Genomic DNA, 18721 nt, shown 5'->3' on the forward strand with positions numbered 1-18721 from the left:
TAGATTCTGAGGATTTGGGTGGAGTGGACCTGGTCTCTGAGCTCCATGGATTCAGCTGAAAGCTCCAGAACTGAAAGTCTGCTGGAACTGAGAAAAACCACGACGTTGATCTGAAGTTTATAGAACCAAGAAAAATCACGACGTAGATCTGAAGTTTATAGAACCAGAGAAAAACCACAACGTTGATCTGAAGTTTATAGAACCAAGAAAAACCAGGACGTGGATCTGAAGAGTTTTTATTAAATAACAGATAAAATCCAAAGATTTTAAACGGATAAAATAAAGCAAAGTTTCATTCAGGGTTAGTCCTGATGGACCAGGACCAGGACTAGAACCAGGACCTGGACCAGGATAAAGTAAAGCAGACAGACAGGAGTTTCATTCATATCATACAGAGGGTTAGTCCTGATCGTCCAGAACCAGTAGCAGGACCAGGACCAAGACCAGAGCCAGAAGTAGAACCAGGACAAGAACCAGAATCAGCTAAGTTTTTCAGTAGAGCTGCATCAGAAACCAACAGAACCATGATCAGGATGAAGACTTTCACGATCTTATTTAAATGAAATAAATCAAATGAACCACATTTTTATCCAGCGTCTGTAATATAATATAATATAATATAATATAATATAATATAATATAATATAATATAATACTGTGTAATGTAAACTCTAATAATTCCATATCTGGGTTTACTATAAACAGCTGATTTCAGTGGATCTTGAAGCTTCTATCCTGTTAAACTGTTGCCGGTCCTCAAAGTGTAAAAACTCCAGAGAAGACATTAACTGCAGATTGTAAATCAGTAAAACTATAAATTTAAAATCATTTCTAGACCATGACAAGTTGTTTGGATCAGAAAGTAAAATAGCAGATTGTTCTTCTGTGTCTTATTTTTGTCTTGTTTTTGTTGTTTTTTATTCTTTTCTGTCCGTCCGTCTCAGGTTTTTGTCCTTTTGTGTTTCCTTTTTGTGTTGCTTGTTTTTGTCTTATTTTTTGTTGTTTTGTGTTTTCCTTTGTGGGTTTGTGTCTCGTTTTTGTCATTTTTTGCTTCATTTTTGTCATTTGTCCGTTTTTTTGTCACTAATTTTTTTGACTGTTTTGTTTCGTGGTGTCTTATTTTTGTAATATTTTCTCATATCTTTCCTGTTTTTTTGTCTTTTTTGTGTGTCTCGTGTTTTTGTTTCTCATTTTTGTCTCGCTTGTGTTGTTCGTCTTAGTCTTAGTTGTTAGTTTTTGTTGTTTGTCCATTTTTTTGTTGCTTTGTAACTTTCTAATTTTTTGTCTCTTTTATTTTATGTAGTTTGTTTCATTTTTGTGGTTTTGTGTCTCATTTTTGTATTGTTTTGTGTTTTTTTGTTGTTTATTGTCTTTTTTTATCTGACTTTTGTGGTTGTGATCCTCCAGTAAATCCTCCATGGTTCAGGTCCAGGTGTCTAAATGTGTTCCTTTGTAGACACTCTGTGATCTGGAAGTTTAAAGAGGAAATGATAAACTGAGGATGAATGTTGGTGAAACTGAACTTGTTTTTCTTGATAAATGTCAGGTTGGTCATGATGTTTAGTAGAAAGATAATTCCTTAAATGTGAACATGTTTAAACACTAGGAGTTGTGGCTGTTTATGGGTTGTTCTGCTGTCAGTTCTACTGGTTCTACTGGTTCTACTGGTCCGGTCCACTGGAGATCAGATCCTGGAATAACTGGTTTAACTGATTCGTTTCAGCTACCAGACCAGAAATTTTACAGAATGTTTTGTTAATCTGTTAAATTTACTGATTGGAACCTAAAGATCTTCGTGAAGGAACCGGATGAGAACATGTTGATGTGTAGATCTGAGGAGCATCAGTCCATCCAAACAACCATCAAGCATCACATTTCACACTGAAGCTAACATTTAGTTTACATCCAGGTTTCAGGAATTTACATGCTCAAACACTAAAACCTGATCAGAGAATCTTTGGAGCGTCCATCAGGATCTCCATGAGGATCTCCATCAGGATCGGGTGTTCGTCTGTGAGTAGAAAAGTTCCGACATGCTCGAGCGTCCACCGTATCGACGTGACGTTTAGTGAGAACGTGACCAAAGAGGAGGAGTGACGAGGCGTGCTCATAAATAAAAGCCTCCTCAGGTCCGGTCTTTGAGAAGAGGAGCGGCTTCAGATCAGCGCTCGTAGAAAAAGGATTTGTTCAGCCCAGGTGTTGTGTTCAGGTGCTCTCTGTTCCTCAGAGTTCTGTTGGAGTGAAACCTTCTGGTCCTCGTCCAATCAGGAGGCAGGGTTTGGTCACATGCCGGTGGAGGACAGTCCCAGCCCGGCCGTCTTGCTCATGCAGGGTAAACCCTGAGCTCCGGCTTTAGGGAAGTCCTGAGCCACCACTCTTCCGTTTTCACCGCCGAGTCCCGACGCTCCTCCCAGACCGCTGGCTGCCACGCCTCCACCGGCGACCGCCATCCCACCCAGCGTGGTGCTCATCATGGCGGCGTCGATGAGCTCCTGCAAGATGGAGGAGAAAAGTTCAGCAGTTTCATTCATCAGAAGCTTTTAGCCAAAGAGACGAACATCAAAGTGTGTCCAAAATAACCTCAAAGCCCATCTAAAAACCCAACATTCATCCAAAATTACAGTTCTACAGTTTCATTTATCAGACGCTTTTATACAAAGACGAACTTCTGAGTAGAAACACCAGCAAAGATCTGGACAGGAGACAACAACCCGGAGAACAAACTACCTGGAGAACAAACCTCCTGGAGAAGCTAGAACAGGTTGTGGTGTGAGAACAGGACCGTGGCGTCTACAGGAAGTCCTGGAGGTGATCGTTATTTATTTTGTAATCCCAAATCTTTCTGGATGTTTGTCACATAGCAGCATCCTGTAGTTCAGCTTTCAGTTTCCATGACAACACAAACCAAAAGTCTGCATAAAATCCACTTCATGGTTCAGAGTTCAGACGACGTCTTCAGGTCCTCTAGTTTAAAGTCTGTTCAGTTGAGTTTTATTAGTGGTGGGACACAATTTAAAAGTTCATCTCATTAATTAAAGGCTTTGTCACCAATTAATTGTGATGAATCACATTTTTGTCAAATATCAATATTAAACACAAAACGTTTTTCAACTCAAATCATTTCTGGTCGACTGAATGGATGAACAGATGTTTATGTAAACTATAACTGCAAACTCAAAGAACCACTACAGCCATTTGATTCAACATTTCAAGACTTTTAAAGTGGTGTATTATGGGATAGCTACACCATTAGCCGGTACCAGGACTGTCCTAGCTAACATATGGTGTGTGACCCTGAAGCTAATTATCACAAAGTAGATTCATTTATGCGAATGAGGCGTTCAGTGTCTAATATTTGTCATTTTGTTTCTTGTTTTTGTCGTTTTGTGTCTAACTTTTGTCATTTCGTTTCTCATTTTTGTCATTTCATGTCTGGTTTTTGTCATTTTGTGTCTAATTTTTGTCATTTTGTGTCTCGTTTTTGTCATTTCGTTTCTCGTCTTTGTCATTTCGTGTCTAACTTCTGTCATTTTGTGTCTTGTTTTTGTCACTAAAGAATAAATGGGTTTTAATGATGAAGTAGGAAGGTAATCACTGGATATAGAAATGTGTTCATCATCACGTCTGTATGTTCAGAGTTGTGATGAAGAAGATAATATCCAGTATGAGTCTCATCCAGTCACCAGCAGACTGAATCTGTCCCTCCTCTCAGTAAAACTAATGATGTGGATCCAGTTCGTATCCTGGATCGGTCCTCTGTGGCTCCTTCGCTCCCTCGTCGTTCTCTGAGCATCGACAGTCGTCGGGCAGATTGGTCCAAATAAATACCCGGTTTATTCATTTACTCAAACGGCCCAGCAACAAACACCAACTCCCATCTGCCCCGGCCTCCACAGAGGGAAGCTAACAGCTGACGGTCCACCTCTGAATGCTCTGAACGAGGTTTCATTATAAAAACACAACCGCCTGTTAGAACATCCTGAACGTCAAACATCTTCTATAGCAGGACGTTCTGCTGTTTGGGTTTCAGTCTGATCAACAACCTGTCCACGCTAACCAACACAAGCTCTAGTTTATGAGTGGAAGAGGTGGGAATGTCAACACGTGATGCATTGAAAGATCTAAAATAACCAAAATGAGAACAAAAAACCCTGAAATGTAATACAGGAAAAACTGTAAGAAGGTGTAAGCCAACAAAAGTCATGTAAAACAACCTGAAAAGATGTTCAGCAACCAAAATGAGATGAAAAGCTACCATGAAAAGACAAAAACAACTAACATGTAATGTAAAACAACCTGAAAAAGACGCAAAACAACCAAAATGTGAGGCAAAACAATCATAAAAAGATGTAAAACAACCAAAATGTGAGGCAAAACAATCAGAAAAAGATGTAAAACAACCAAAATGTGAGGCAAAACAATCAGAAAAAGATGTAAAACAACCAAAATGTGAGGCAAAACAATCAGAAAAAGATGTAAAACAACCAAAATGTGAGGCAAAACAATCAGAAAAAGATGCAAATCAACCAAAATGTGATGCAGGAAAAACTATAAGACAACGTAAACCAACAGAAAAGCGATGAAAAATAACCTCCAAACCAAAATGAGACAGAAAACAACGATAAAAAGACGTAAAACAACCTAACTGCTCCGGAAAACGGCTACATGAGACATGAACCAACCCAAATGTAGCACAGAACGACCATGAAAAGATGTGGAACGAGAAACTACCATAGAAGAACATGAAAAAAACAAATATGATGCAAAAAGAGCATAAAAAGACATAAAACAACCAAAGTGAGATGCAGGAAACACTATAAGACGACATAAACAAACAAAATGTGACTCAAAACGACCATAAAAAGACAAAACAACCTACATGCTCTGGAAAACAGCTGCGTAAGACATAAACCAAGCCAAATGTAGCCCAGAACGACCATGAAAATATGGTTTTATGGTTACTTTGGATCATATTTAGGCTGTGTTACGTCTTTTTGTGGTTTACTTTTCATCACATTTTAGATGTTTGATGTGTTGTCGTGGTCGTCTGTCATCACATTTTGGTTGGTTTCTGTCCTTTTATGGTCGATTTGCCTCACATTTTGGTTGTTGTACATCTTTCTGAGGTTGTTTTATCTGAGATTTGAGTTGTTTTTTTGTCTTTTCATGGCAGTTTTTCATCACATTTTGGTTGTTTTACGTCTTTTTATGGCTGTTTTGACTCACATTTGGGTTCTTTTACATCTTTCTGAGGCTGTTTTACGCTAAATTCGAGTTGTTTTTCGTGGCAGTTTTTCATCACATTTTGGTTATTTTGTGTCTTTTTATGGTCTGTGGTCTAAATAAATAAAAGTTCTACTACGTCTGCACTTCCTGTAGACACCACGGTCCTGTTCTCACACTAGAACTAGTTTTAGGGTTCTTCTCCAGGTTGTTTTCTCCTGAATAGATCCTTGTTTGTGTGTTTCTACTCTCAGCTGTTGGTCTCTCTGGATAACAGCGTCTGATAAATGAAACCATTTCAACCTAACCACAGATGTAAACAGAGACTCTCCCATAGACGAGAGCTGAAACTGGAACTTTGAGTGAACTGAGTGAAGGCTGCAGCAGAGTGAAGACAAACCTCAGCTCCAGCCTCCAGCAGAGCTCTGGAATATTTCTGGCTGAGTGAATAATGCATGAGGAGCAGGTATTGATGGAGAACACCTCTGCAGCAGGTATCTGCAGTGGAGCTCCATGATGAAACCCTGCACACATGTTGCATCAGCGCCGCCTTCAGCTGCTGTGGAGGGACCGGTGGTGTCCACAGGGAGCAGACGTCCCTCTAATGACTTGTTTGTTCCTTCTGAGAAGCCCATCAAAGTGTGAGCACAAAGCGGCGCTCCGTAATGAGGCGCTCGTTTCATCACATCCAGACGACGAAGACGAGCTGCAGATAATCAGCTGATGTTCTCTAAAAAGGCTGGAGTTCCTGCCTCACGGCTCAGACAGACGGCTCAAAACATGGTGGATGATAGAACAGACGGCTTCAGCAAGTTCAAGAAAGAAATGCAGCTCAAGACGTCTGTAAAGGAGGAAGTCCTGCTCTCAGACATCAGCAGGAACCTGGTTTACGTCCACCGGTACGCCTCCTCAGAAGTCTTTGTCATGGTGCTTGTTGCTGCTAAACTCATTCAGGTCCTGGAGATCGAACCCCGGCACTCGGCTGTACGTCAACCAAATCAATGTCAGTATGGAAATGAGACTCGCTCCCCTAAACTCCCTTAACTCTGGTGGGATTCTTTTTTTCCTTGACCCCAACAAATGTAATTTATACAAGGTCGTTTCAAGAAACATCTTTCAGAGAAGTCCATCTGGTTTGTACTGAAGCTTCTACGATTTAAAGGTGGAACATTTCAGGTCATAAACCTCCTCATTAGTCTTTGTCATGGTGTCCGTTGCTGCTGAACTCCCACAATGCTCTGCTTTCACCCACTAATCCTACATTTACCCTTTAGTCCTACATTTACCCTCTAGTACTACATTTACCCTTTACTACTACATTTACCCTCTAGTACTACATTTACCCTCTAGTACTACATTTACCCTTTACTACTACGTTTACCCTCTAGTACTACGTGTATCTCCTCAGAACAGTCTGGAAGCGTTACTACTCCGTTTGTTTACCTTCATCCTCCTCGACTCGATCCTTGACTTGTAGCAGAACTCCACCAGAGCCACCATCATGGCCAGCCCCAGCCCTCCAATCAGGATGTAGAACACTCCCGCCACGTTGCTCAGACTGAGCGCGCTCGTCTTGTCCTGTCAGCGCAGAGAGGCGGGGTCAGGGACGGCCAATCATGGCGCATTGAGTCATGACATCATTACAGTTTGGATTCAAGCTAAACTGAGTAAAAAATCCCCAAAAGCGGAACAGTTTCTGACTAAGAGGAGCGCAGGGTTCTGGTTTTGGTTCTGGTTCTGGTTCTGGTCGAAGGCTGCTTCCAGAGGCAACATGTGGCTGAAAATGTTTCATAGAGGAGCTGCAGTTCATTAGCAAACTGTTTTTAAAACACTAACTACAGAATAGGAGAAGTTTTTGTAATTCTAAAGGGAGAGTTTAATAATAATATGAGCATTTAATCATCAGTGTTATAAGTGTAGGAGCAACAACATCTGAAGCATCAATAAAAGGTGGTTCTACTCTTCATTAAACGCAGAACTCTGCAAAAAATAAACCCAACAAATTTAGTGGAATAATCTGTTCACTTTTAACTTACAGCTTTTTTATTTCTTCTAGCATGTATTTCCCATTACTTTCTATTTATTTGGGTGCTAATTCATTGCTAGCTATTAGCTGTATCTTCTATCCCATGGTTCCATCCATTATTTTTGCTAATTCCTTGCTAGCTATTAACTTTAGCATCTATTCCATAGCTCTATTCTTTATTTTGTGCTATTTAATGCTAATTCTTTGCTAACCGTTGCAGCTGTTCCTTCTAGAACTTATTCCAACTATTCTCCTGTTCTAGAGCATTTTTTATTTTAAAAATTACTATTTTAAATGTCCATTCATAACCTTTAGCTGCTTCATTCAGCTGTTTACTCAGTGTAGTTAGTGAAATACAAACATTTGATCCATAGAAATGTTACTTCAGAGGTTTTATCGTTTGTTCCAACAGTATTTATTTTTAATTTAGTTCATTCTATCAGACTGTTCATTCATGCGTTACAGCTTTTAGCTAACGTTTAAATCTTTCTGCTCAGCTAACAATGCTACGTTCACTCCAAGTCACCACAATATCTAATAACTTCAGTGTGAACAAATCATGTTTTCAATATTTCCTCTCTTTTGTTCCATGTTTAAAAGCATTCTAGATGTAATTTAAAGAGAACATTCAAATAAGGGAAGAAAAAATGTGTAAATGTCTGAACAATGACACCCCGCTGCATGATGGGAAATGTAGTTTTGTTTTAAAGCTTCCTTTATCTGATCCTCTGGTCGCAGCCTTCCACCATCCAGGTTCATCTCATGCAGCTTCATGCAGAAAAATGCAAACTGAAACCAAAGAGGAACTCTAGAACATTCACTACGTTTGTTGCAGTTTGATTCAGCTTCACTTTGGGCTCGTTCTAAAAGCAGAAAAAAGTTTTACAATGTGATCTCTGGAAACATTTCTGGGGATTTGATTGGCCGCTGAGCTCGTCTGTCATGATATCAGAGCATGCAGAGTGGGCGGGGTCTCGCTGTGAGCCTATCAGAGGACTTTCCTCTCCACACCGTCATGTTTACCTCGGCCAATCGGCTGCTATGAAGTCACACTTTAACATCAGACTGAGATCAGCTGAAAGGAGATTAAAACGTGTGAAACAAAGACGTTTCTTACAGACAGAACATCTGGATCCGGTTTAGTTTCTCTGAACGGTTTATCTGACTAACAGATATGTTTAAACCAAAGTTAACGTTCTGATCAGAGGATTAAACTGATCAATGAGTGGATCCTCTGGTGGATGAAGTCTGTCTCGTACATCTTTTCTGTCATTTTATGAGACCCTTTCTTCCTAAAGGTGGATTCTAACGGATCATATCAGATCAAATGAAACTTTTTCTGCACTGACCTCTGGTTTTACTTCAGATTCTGGAAGCAAAGTGGAGTTGATGTCACCTCACTGCTTCAAATGCTAACCTTCCCCAGTCGCTAATCGCTAATGATTCTGATAAAAAACGACGTCCAACACGTTTCCAGCTCTGTTAGTCTTTAAAATAAAACGACGTCCAACACGTTTCCAGCTCTGTTAGTCTTTAAAATAAAACGACGTCCAACACGTTTCCAGCTCTGTTAGTCTTTAAAATAAAACGACGTCCAACACGTTTCCAGCTCTGTTAGTCTTTAAAATAAAACGACGTCCAACACGTTTCCAGCTCTGTTAGTCTTTAAAATAAAACGACGTCCAACACGTTTCCAGCTCTGTTAGTCTTTAAAATAAAACGACGTCCAACACGTTCCCAGCTCTGTTAGTCTTTAAAATAAAACGACGTCCAACACGTTCCCAGCTCTGTTGGTCTTTAAAATAAAACGACGTCCAACACGTTCCCAGCTCTGTTGGTCTTTAAAATAAAACTATGTCCAACACGTTTCCAGCTCTGCTAGTCTTTAAAATAAAACGACGTCCAACACGTTCCCAGCTCTGTTGGTCTTTAAAATAAAACGACGTCCAACACGTTTCCAGCTCTGCTGGTCTTTAAAATAAAACGACGTCCAACACGTTTCCAGCTCTGTTGGTCTTTAAAATAAAACGACGTCCAACACGTTCCCAGCTCTGTTGGTCTTTAAAATAAAACTATGTCCAACACGTTTCCAGCTCTGCTAGTCTTTAAAATAAAACGACGTCCAACACGTTCCCAGCTCTGTTGGTCTTTAAAATAAAACGACGTCCAACACGTTTCCAGCTCTGTTGGTCTTTAAAATAAAACTATGTCCAACACGTTTCCAGCTCTGCTAGTCTTTAAAATAAAACGACGTCCAACACGTTCCCAGCTCTGTTGGTCTTTAAAATAAAACTATGTCCAACACGTTTCCAGCTCTGCTAGTCTTTAAAATAAAACGACGTCCAACACGTTCCCAGCTCTGTTGGTCTTTAAAATAAAACGACGTCCAACACGTTTCCAGCTCTGTTGGTCTTTAAAATAAAACGACGTCCAACACGTTCCCAGCTCTGTTGGTCTTTAAAATAAAACGACGTCCAACACGTTTCCAGCTCTGCTGGTCTTTAAAATAAAACGACGTCCAACACGTTCCCAGCTCTGCTAGTCTTTAAAATAAAACGACGTCCAACACGTTCCCAGCTCTGCTAGTCTTTAAAATAAAACGACGTCCAACACGTTTCCAGCTCTGCTAGTCTTTAAAATAAAACGACGTCCAACACGTTCCCAGCTCTGCTAGTCTTTAAAATAAAACGACGTCCAACACGTTTCCAGCTCTGCTAGTCTTTAAAATAAAACGACGTCCAACACGTTCCCAGCTCTGCTAGTCTTTAAAATAAAACGACGTCCAACACGTTCCCAGCTCTGTTAGTCTTTAAAATAAAACGACGTCCAACACGTTCCCAGCTCTGCTAGTCTTTAAAATAAAACGACGTCCAACACGTTCCCAGCTCTGTTAGTCTTTAAAATAAAACGACGTCCAACACGTTCCCAGCTCTGCTAGTCTTTAAAATAAAACGATGTCCAACACGTTTCCAGCTCTGCTAGTCTTTAAAATAAAACGACGTCCAACACGTTCCCAGCTCTGCTAGTCTTTAAAATAAAACGACGTCCAACACGTTTCCAGCTCTGCTAGTCTTTAAAATAAAACGACGTCCAACACGTTTCCAGCTCTGCTAGTCTTTAAAATAAAACGACGTCCAACACGTTTCCAGCTCTGCTGGTCTTTAAAATAAAACGACGTCCAACACGTTTCCAGCTCTGTTGGTCTTTAAAATAAAATGACGTCCAACACGTTCCCAGCTCTGCTGGTCTTTAAAATAAAACGACGTCCAACACGTTCCCAGCTCTGTTGGTCTTTAAAATAAAACTATGTCCAACACGTTTCCAGCTCTGCTAGTCTTTAAAATAAAACGACGTCCAACACGTTCCCAGCTCTGTTGGTCTTTAAAATAAAACTATGTCCAACACGTTTCCAGCTCTGCTAGTCTTTAAAATAAAACGACGTCCAACACGTTTCCAGCTCTGCTAGTCTTTAAAATAAAACGACGTCCAACACGTTCCCAGCTCTGCTAGTCTTTAAAATAAAACGACGTCCAACACGTTTCCAGCTCTGCTAGTCTTTAAAATAAAACGACGTCCAACACGTTCCCAGCTCTGCTAGTCTTTAAAATAAAACGACGTCCAACACGTTTCCAGCTCTGCTAGTCTTTAAAATAAAACGACGTCCAACACGTTTCCAGCTCTGCTAGTCTTTAAAATAAAACGACGTCCAACACGTTTCCAGCTCTGCTAGTCTTTAAAATAAAACGACGTCCAACACGTTTCCAGCTCTGCTAGTCTTTAAAATAAAACGACGTCCAACACGTTTCCAGCTCTGCTAGTCTTTAAAATAAAACGACGTCCAACACGTTTCCAGCTCTGCTAGTCTTTAAAATAAAACGACGTCCAACACGTTCCCAGCTCTGCTAGTCTTTAAAATAAAACGACGTCCAACACGTTTCCAGCTCTGCTAGTCTTTAAAATAAAACGACGTCCAACACGTTTCCCAGCTCTGTTAGTCTTTAAAATAAAACGACGTCCAACACGTTTCCAGCTCTGCTAGTCTTTAAAATAAAACGACGTCCAACACGTTCCCAGCTCTGCTAGTCTTTAAAATAAAACGACGTCCAACACGTTTCCAGCTCTGCTAGTCTTTAAAATAAAACGACGTCCAACACGTTTCCAGCTCTGCTAGTCTTTAAAATAAAACGACGTCCAACACGTTTCCAGCTCTGCTAGTCTTTAAACTCCTTACACTAGGAGGAAACGTGTTGCTGGAAATCTGAAATATTTACAGTAATTCTGGTACTATTTTATTATTTAAGGTTGCCTGGTTTTGTCTTTTTAAATCTTTAAAGTTCTCCAGCGGTCACAGCGTTGACTGAATGAATAGTCTTCTCTGGATTGTGTAGACGGTTAGTTTTACACACGATGCTTTTATGTTTGTCTAAATGCTGATGGCTTTGATAGTAAACTGTATATTTTTAAATGTTTCAATATTTAATATTAATAATCTGCAGATTGTGTGGTAGATGGAGCAGATCCACGTTTTTTCATTTCTGATCCAATCCCAGTACCTGAATTTTGATATCCTCTGAACCGACACTATTCCGAGTGGTATGTAGCAGTATATAGTCATATATAGTAATATATAGTAGTATATAACAGTATATAGTAGTATATAGTAATATATAGTCGTAATAAGTAATATATAGTAGTACATAATAATATTTAGAAATATATAGCAGTATATAGTAATAAATAGTAGTATATAGTAATTTATAGTAGTATATAATAATATATACTAATATAGAGTCATATATAGTAGTATATAATAATATATAGTAGTATATAGTAGTATATAATAATATATAGTAATATAAAGTAGTATATAGTAATAGAGTAGTATATAGTAATATAATGTCAGAAAAAGAAGTCAGAAAAACAGGAAATCCTGTTAACAGGAAAATTCCCATCCTGAAAACACAGATTCAGCTGTAAGGGTTTCAAATTGACTGAGACACAGCAGGGGTAAACTTCTTGAACACAATTTGTTAGTAGATAAAAACATCTGGTGTTTTCATCTCTTCAAAAAAAGACTAATTTCTCCATTTGAAACACATTTCAGCAGCTGGACCTGAATAACATCTCTTGAAAACTGGACAAATGTTCAGTAAACTCTCTAATTATCTTAATGTTTAACACATGAGGATGAACTCATGGTGTTTCCCAGTGGAAAACATTTCCACACAGCAGACGTGTTGTGATGGAAAGTTGCTAGTTTACTTCGGCCCCATCCCTACATCTGAGGACTGGGAGATGAATCTGGTTTCTGAGGCTTCAGTGTGACGTTAAAGCTGCCGTTTGTCCGGCCTGATGAACATTAGCTCTCCTTTAGTTAGTTAGTTAGTGACGGTCTGCTGCTCAGCGAGTTCACAGGGAACAGGAGGAACAGGAGGAACATGACAGATTGATGAGGGCAGCAGAGGGAGGAGGTGAAGCTGTGGTCAGTTTAGCTTCATCAGCAGCCGACAGCAGACAGAACAGGACGGAGATCCGGCCGTCTACAGCCGCTAAAGCTGATTTATCATCGTCCGTCTGCTGATCGCTGATTATTGTGCAGAACAGAAGGAAGCCGAGCAGAGAAAAGCCTCTGATGGTTCCTGATCTGGAGACACCAGAACTCCTTATCTCCAAAGAGGTCCGCTTTGTCAGAGCCACTGAAGCCGCCTCTCAGCAATTTGCATAAATTTATCTTTGAAGCGACTTTTTAAAGCCTGTGGCCGTGCAGACTGGAGTGGAGGTTTCTACTGCCTCCAGAAGTCTTTCTGATCGGTTTAACCTTCAGTTCTGCAGCAGAGACACACTCTGAAACAAAAAGATCCACAAACAACGACCAGTTTATCAAATCTGAACGAGAAGCTACAGCTGCAGCTGGACAGAGGACAAAGAAACAGAAAACATGTTCAGTCTGGACCAAACTAAAACTAGTCTGGACCGGTTCTGTCCAGTTAGAGCGAGAAGTATCAGGAAGAAAACGATAAGAGAACGATTCCATGAACTGACATTTATAAAGAATCAGTTAGACTAAACCTCCTTTACCTTCGTCTGTAACGTGTTTTAAGCTTTCATTCATTCTGCATTAATGTTAAAACAGCAGCAGATTTGAAGTTCTCCTCGTTCCTCACTCTATGAACAGCCTTTTAACCCGTAGATAGGACTAATCTGTCCAGATATTCCAGAAATAACCCGTTTACACCGACTACAACTGCAACCATTCATCCACTATTTGAGTTTCTGATAATCAATGAATCACTTTGAGAAACTTCTATAGAAAAATAATTAAATTCTGTGATTTCAGCTCCTTCACTATGAAGATTTTCTGTCGCTGAGGTCGATGGGTTACTTTGGTCATGTGACCGGTCCGACCAATCAGGCTGTGTTCCTGTTCAGACTAAAACACGACTAAAGGTTTCAACTAAAACTGGGTTTGAGTTTGAGGCTGTTCAAACTCTGGAGTAGCAAAGACCAGAGGATTAGAGTTAGCATGAAACCAGATGTTCCTGTTTCTAGTCTTTCTGCTTCCTGTTACTAGTCTTCCTGTTTCTAGTCTTCCTGCTTCCTGTTTGTAGTCTTCCTGCTTCCAGTCTTTCTGCTTCCTGTTTCTAGTCTTTCTGCTTCCTGTTACTAGTCTTCCTGTTTCCAGTCTTTCTGCTTCCTGTTTCTAGTCTTCCTGCTTCCTGTTACTAGTCTTCCTGTTTCTAGTCTTCCTGCTTCCTGTTTCTAGTTTTCCTGCTTCCTGTTTGTAGTCTTCCTGCTTCCAGTCTTTCTGCTTCCTGTTTCTAGTCTTCCTGCTTCCTGTTTCTAGTCTTTCTGCTTCCTGTTTCTAGTGTTCCTGTTTCTAGTCTTCCTGCTTCCTGTTTCTAGTCTTCCTGCTTCCTGTTTCTAGTCTTCCTGTTCTAGTCTTTCTGCTTCCTGTTTCGAGTCTTCCTGCTTCCTGTTACTATTCTTCCTGTTTCTAGTCTTCCTGCTTCCTGTTTCTAGTCTTCCTGCTTCCTGTTTCTAGTCTTCCTGTTTCTAGTCTTTCTGCTTCCTGTTTCTAGTCTTCCTGCTTCCTGTTACTATTCTTCCTGTTTCTAGTCTTCCTGCTTCCTGTTTCTAGTCTTCCTGCTTCCTGTTTCTAGTCTTCCTGTTTCTAGTCTTTCTGCTTCCTGTTTCTAGTCTTCCTGCTTCCTGTTTCTAGTCTTTCTGCTTCCTGTTTCTAGTCTTCCTGTTTCCTGTTTCTGGTCTTCCTGTTTCTAGTCTCCATGCTTCCTGTTTCTAGTCTTTCTGCTTCCTGTTACTATTCTTCCTGTTTCTAGTCTTCCTGTTTCTAGTCTCCATGCTTCCTGTTTCTAGTCTTCCTGTTTCTAGTCTCCATGCTTCCTGTTTCTAGTCTTCCTGTTTCTAGTCTTTCTGCTTCCTGTTTCTAAGCTTTCTGCTTCCTGTTTCTAGTCTTCCAGCTTCCTGTTTCTGGTTTTCCTGTTTCTAGTCTTCCTGTTTCCTGTTTCTAGTCTTCCTGTTTCTAGTCTTCTTGCTTCCTGTTTCTAGTCTTCTTGCTTCCTGTTTCGAGCATAGACTGTATATATAGTGGACGTAGCATCTGGCTCCAGAATTGAAGCCAACCTGGAAGTGTCAAAAACTTGCAATACCGTCCGCTAGGGTTGGCTCCAAAAAGCTTTTGCTCCATAGACCCCAATTCATTTGTGGAAAAAATAAAATTTGATAGACTGATGTTCTACAGCTCAGGATTTTTTCCCCGTTAGTTTTCATGATCAAAATGAGAGATCAGGTGGCCGATCTTAAAATAAATTAATACTGGGGTGGGGGTGGGGGGTGCTGTGGGCCGGTGGGGTGCTGTGGGGGTCTGCTATGGCCCGTTCTGCTGCGCGGGCCTTGGGGCTCTGGCTGTGTCGGCGGGGGTCGCTCCGGGCTCCTGGGCTGGGTCTCCGCTCGGTGGCTCCTGCGGGGGGGCTGGGTGGACCTCCTTGGGCTGGAGGAGACAGCTCCCTCCTTTTGGTGGAGGTTTTCATGCATGCCAGACCCACCACACCAGCACCTACCAAAACTCAATAGAGTGTGTTCCTCCGGTCGCTGAGTCAGTGGAGGTTGCTGGGTTAGTGTCTGTGGATCTCACTCTGCTCTATCTATCCTTCTTGTGGTCTCCTGACATCTTCATGATTGATCCAGTTGGGATTCTGTCGTATTAGGTGTTTGTGAAGGCTCTTAGATTTGTAACTGGTTTTAAGGTGTGAATTAAAGAGCACAAACAAATAAAATGCACCTTTTCTCTTAGAACACTGTCTATGCCTCACCTTTCTGTCTGTCCTGTGTTTGTTTTATGTTTCACTTGGGTGTGCACAGCCCTCAATGGCATAATGTAGGAAACCGCTTGAAATAAACATGATAGGTTAATTTGCCATGAGGGCAGGTGATGGTCACAGTCACAAAGAAGAAAAGAATTGCATGAAGCTTAAGTGATGACACCATGGGTGGTTGGTGTCATTTTTGAGCGGACTTGCAGACAAAAAAAAAAAGGAAGTAGCAAAATCCGGGCTTCATTTTCTCGGGGTTGAAATCAACGGGTGACGTCACGGTTAGTTTACGCCTGGTTTCTAGTCTTCCTGCTTCCTGTTTCTAGTCTCTGTTTTTAGACTTCCTGCTTCCTGTTTGTAGTCTTCCTGTTTCCTGTTTCTAGTCTTCCTGTTTCTCGTCTTCCTGTTTCTCGTCTTCCTGTTTCTAGTCTTCCTGTTTCTAGTCTTCCTGCTTCCTGTTTCTAGTCTTCCTGTTTCTAGTCTTCCTGCTTCCTGTTTCTGGTCTTCCTGTTTCTCGTCTTCCTGTTTTTAGTCTTCCTGCTTCCTGTTTCTAGTCTTCCTGCTTCCTGTTTCTAGTCTTCCTGTTCCTAGTCTTCCTGCTTCCTGTTTCTAGTCTTCCTGCTTCTGGTTTCTAGTCTTCCTGTTTCTAGTCTTCCCGCTTCCTGTTTCTAGTCATTAATAAAACCAGCCAGCTGCCGACTGTAACCTCAGATTTCACTCATCAGCTCCAATTCGTTCATCTAAACCACAAAATAACATTTCACAAAAATGCAGATTATTCTTGAAACTTAAAAAGTGAATTAGTACCAATCGAAAAAAAAAAACAATTAAAGCATAGTAAATAAAAAAAAACAGAATGAAGACCTTTTTTTTCAGAGTGTATCTGCTGGGGTCTGATGGAGGACGGGGCAGGTAGAGGGCAGGTAGAGGGGTATGTAGGGGGTAAGTAGAGGACAGGGAGGGGGGAGATAAATTGCAGGTGGAGGGGAAGGTAGGTGGGGTAGAACCAACACATGACCTTGGCCGAGGCCGGCTGACCTCCAGAACTGACCTTTCTGCCGGAGTCCTTGTGTCCACACTCCCCCTTGTCATACCACCACTTGTTTTTCAACTTGTCTAAGACGGCTTGTTCATTGAGCTTCAGTACTGCTAGGTTTACTGGGATTCTTCAGAGGAGGGGTGGGGGTGAGAATAACATAAATAACATTATCAGCTCCATGTTATCTTATGTTATTGATCAGCGGCTGCAGCAGCGGCAGCGGCTTTGCTAAGAGAGGCGTCAGCTCAACAACAGAACCAACAGAAACAACCAAAAACAGCCACAAACACACAAACAGTCTAAGTAGAATGTGAGCGGTAAAGTGATATGCGTTAATACTCCATCTAGCTGCTCTGGCCTGACTCCCTACGTGCGAGATGTGTATTACTATATCACTTTGGGTAACCGGCAAGAGCTGGAAACACTCCGGGGTCTGACACATTTTAACGTTTTAGGGTTTGGAGTCCAGAAATAAGGAGCCCGCTGATCAGACAGGGAGTTTTACTAAACAGGAAGTCAAACAACGCAGCTGTTGTACATCTGGATTATCTATGTAATGTATCATTATGACCTCAGTGTAATAACCAGCTTCACTTTACACCAGGGGTGTCAGAATCATGTTAGTTCAGGATCTGATCTCCAGTAAAAGCACAGCAGAAAAACTCAGAAATAACCACAACTCCTAGTGTTTAAACATGTTCACATTTGAGGAATTATTTTTTACTAAACATCATGAACAACCTGAAATTTATGTAAAAATTAAGTTCAGTTTCATCAACATTCAGCCTCAGTTTATCATTTCCACATTACAACTTCCAGATCACAGAGTGTCTACAAAGAAACACAACATTTAGTCACCTGGACCTGAACCATGGAGGATTTACTGGAGGATCACAAGCACAAGAAAAGACAAAAAACAACAAAAACAAGACAAAATATCACAAAAACAAGACAGAAAACAACAAAAATGAGACAAATGACACAAAAGAAAACAAAAAAGGGAGAAAAAAATTGACATAAAAGTTCTAAAGTGGCAAAAAAAATGGACAAATGACAAAAATGAGACAAAAAAATGACAATAGTGAGAAACAAAATGACCAAAAAGTAGGCACAAACAACATATAAAGCAAACACAAAATGGCAAAAATAAGACAAAAATACAAGCAAGTAAAAAAAAAAAAGAAACACAAAATGAAAAAAATGAGAAGGCAACAAAAACATGAGACAAACGACAAATCGGAAAAAAGACAAAAACAACAACAAAAGTATTTCAAAAAAATGAGACACAAAACGACAAAAGTGAGAAACCAAACAGCAAAAAATGAGACAAACGACACAAAACAAAAAATTGGACAAAAAAGTTACAAATCAACAAAAAAAGACACAAAATGACAAAAACAAGACAAAAAATTACACAAACGAGACAAAAATGAGAAACAAAAAACAACTTGTCATGATCTATAAATTACTTTAAGTTTATAGTTTTACTAATTTACAATCTGCAGTTGGATTGGACCCTCTGGAGGGCCGCTTCTGGCCCACGGGCCACATGTTGGACACCCCTGGTTTACACTGTTGTTTGAAGTATTGAAGTTTTACTGCAATGATCTCATGTATTTGTCACAGTAGAGATGTCAATTCAGTAGAATTGCCAATCCCCCTAGTAGAGATGCCAATCGCAATCTCCCCGAGGAGAATTGCCAAATCGACTGAATTGGTTCGGGTTAGGGTTAGCAATCACAATGTCTACTAGGAGAATTGGCAATTCTCCTAGGGGAGATTGCGATTGGCATCTCTACGAGGGGGATTGCCAATTCTACTGAATTGACATCTCCACTGTAGAACTGTGATCAGAACAAATGCATCCAATGAACCAAAGGACTTTTTTTTTCCAAAAGTTGCTTGGAAAATGACAAAATTAAAATTAGAAATGCAGCCTAGAAAGTACAAAAATGCTGAGATATAAGTCCAACAAAAAACTGAAATCAAATAAAAAGCTAAAATATGGCAGGAATAGAAGAAAAAAGTACTACAACATAATTATATTTAGGGTCATTCCGTGTGGTTTCACCAGATGGTGGTTGCCGCACCATCTTCAAATTA

At 40.4% G+C, this 18721-nt stretch overlaps 1 protein-coding gene across 8 annotated transcripts in view; it reads right to left on the reverse strand.

Moving 5' to 3' along the window:
• Window positions 1-220: 220 nt before the first annotated feature.
• Window positions 221-18721, reverse strand: part of gria1b (glutamate receptor, ionotropic, AMPA 1b) — a 120209-nt gene continuing 101708 nt past the window's right edge. For 2 of the 8 annotated variants that reach the window (XR_007937294.1, XR_007937295.1), the window contains exons 17-18: window positions 16631-16745; window positions 6677-6801 (exon numbers count right to left, since the gene is read on the reverse strand). Coding sequence is in view for 2 of the 8 variants with exons in the window: in XM_051937963.1 (XP_051793923.1) it covers window positions 2283-2492; window positions 6667-6801; window positions 16631-16745 (460 nt within the window). In the remaining 6 variants the exon portion in view is untranslated. Of the gene's footprint in view, window positions 2493-6666; window positions 6802-16630; window positions 16746-18721 lie in introns of those variants that run through there. The other 6 variants (XM_051937963.1, XM_051937964.1, XR_007937297.1 and 3 more) reach the window with 6 other exon arrangements.

The sequence above is a fragment of the Acanthochromis polyacanthus genome, chromosome 17 (assembly GCF_021347895.1).
Source record: "Acanthochromis polyacanthus isolate Apoly-LR-REF ecotype Palm Island chromosome 17, KAUST_Apoly_ChrSc, whole genome shotgun sequence".
Taxonomy (NCBI): domain Eukaryota; kingdom Metazoa; phylum Chordata; class Actinopteri; family Pomacentridae; genus Acanthochromis; species Acanthochromis polyacanthus.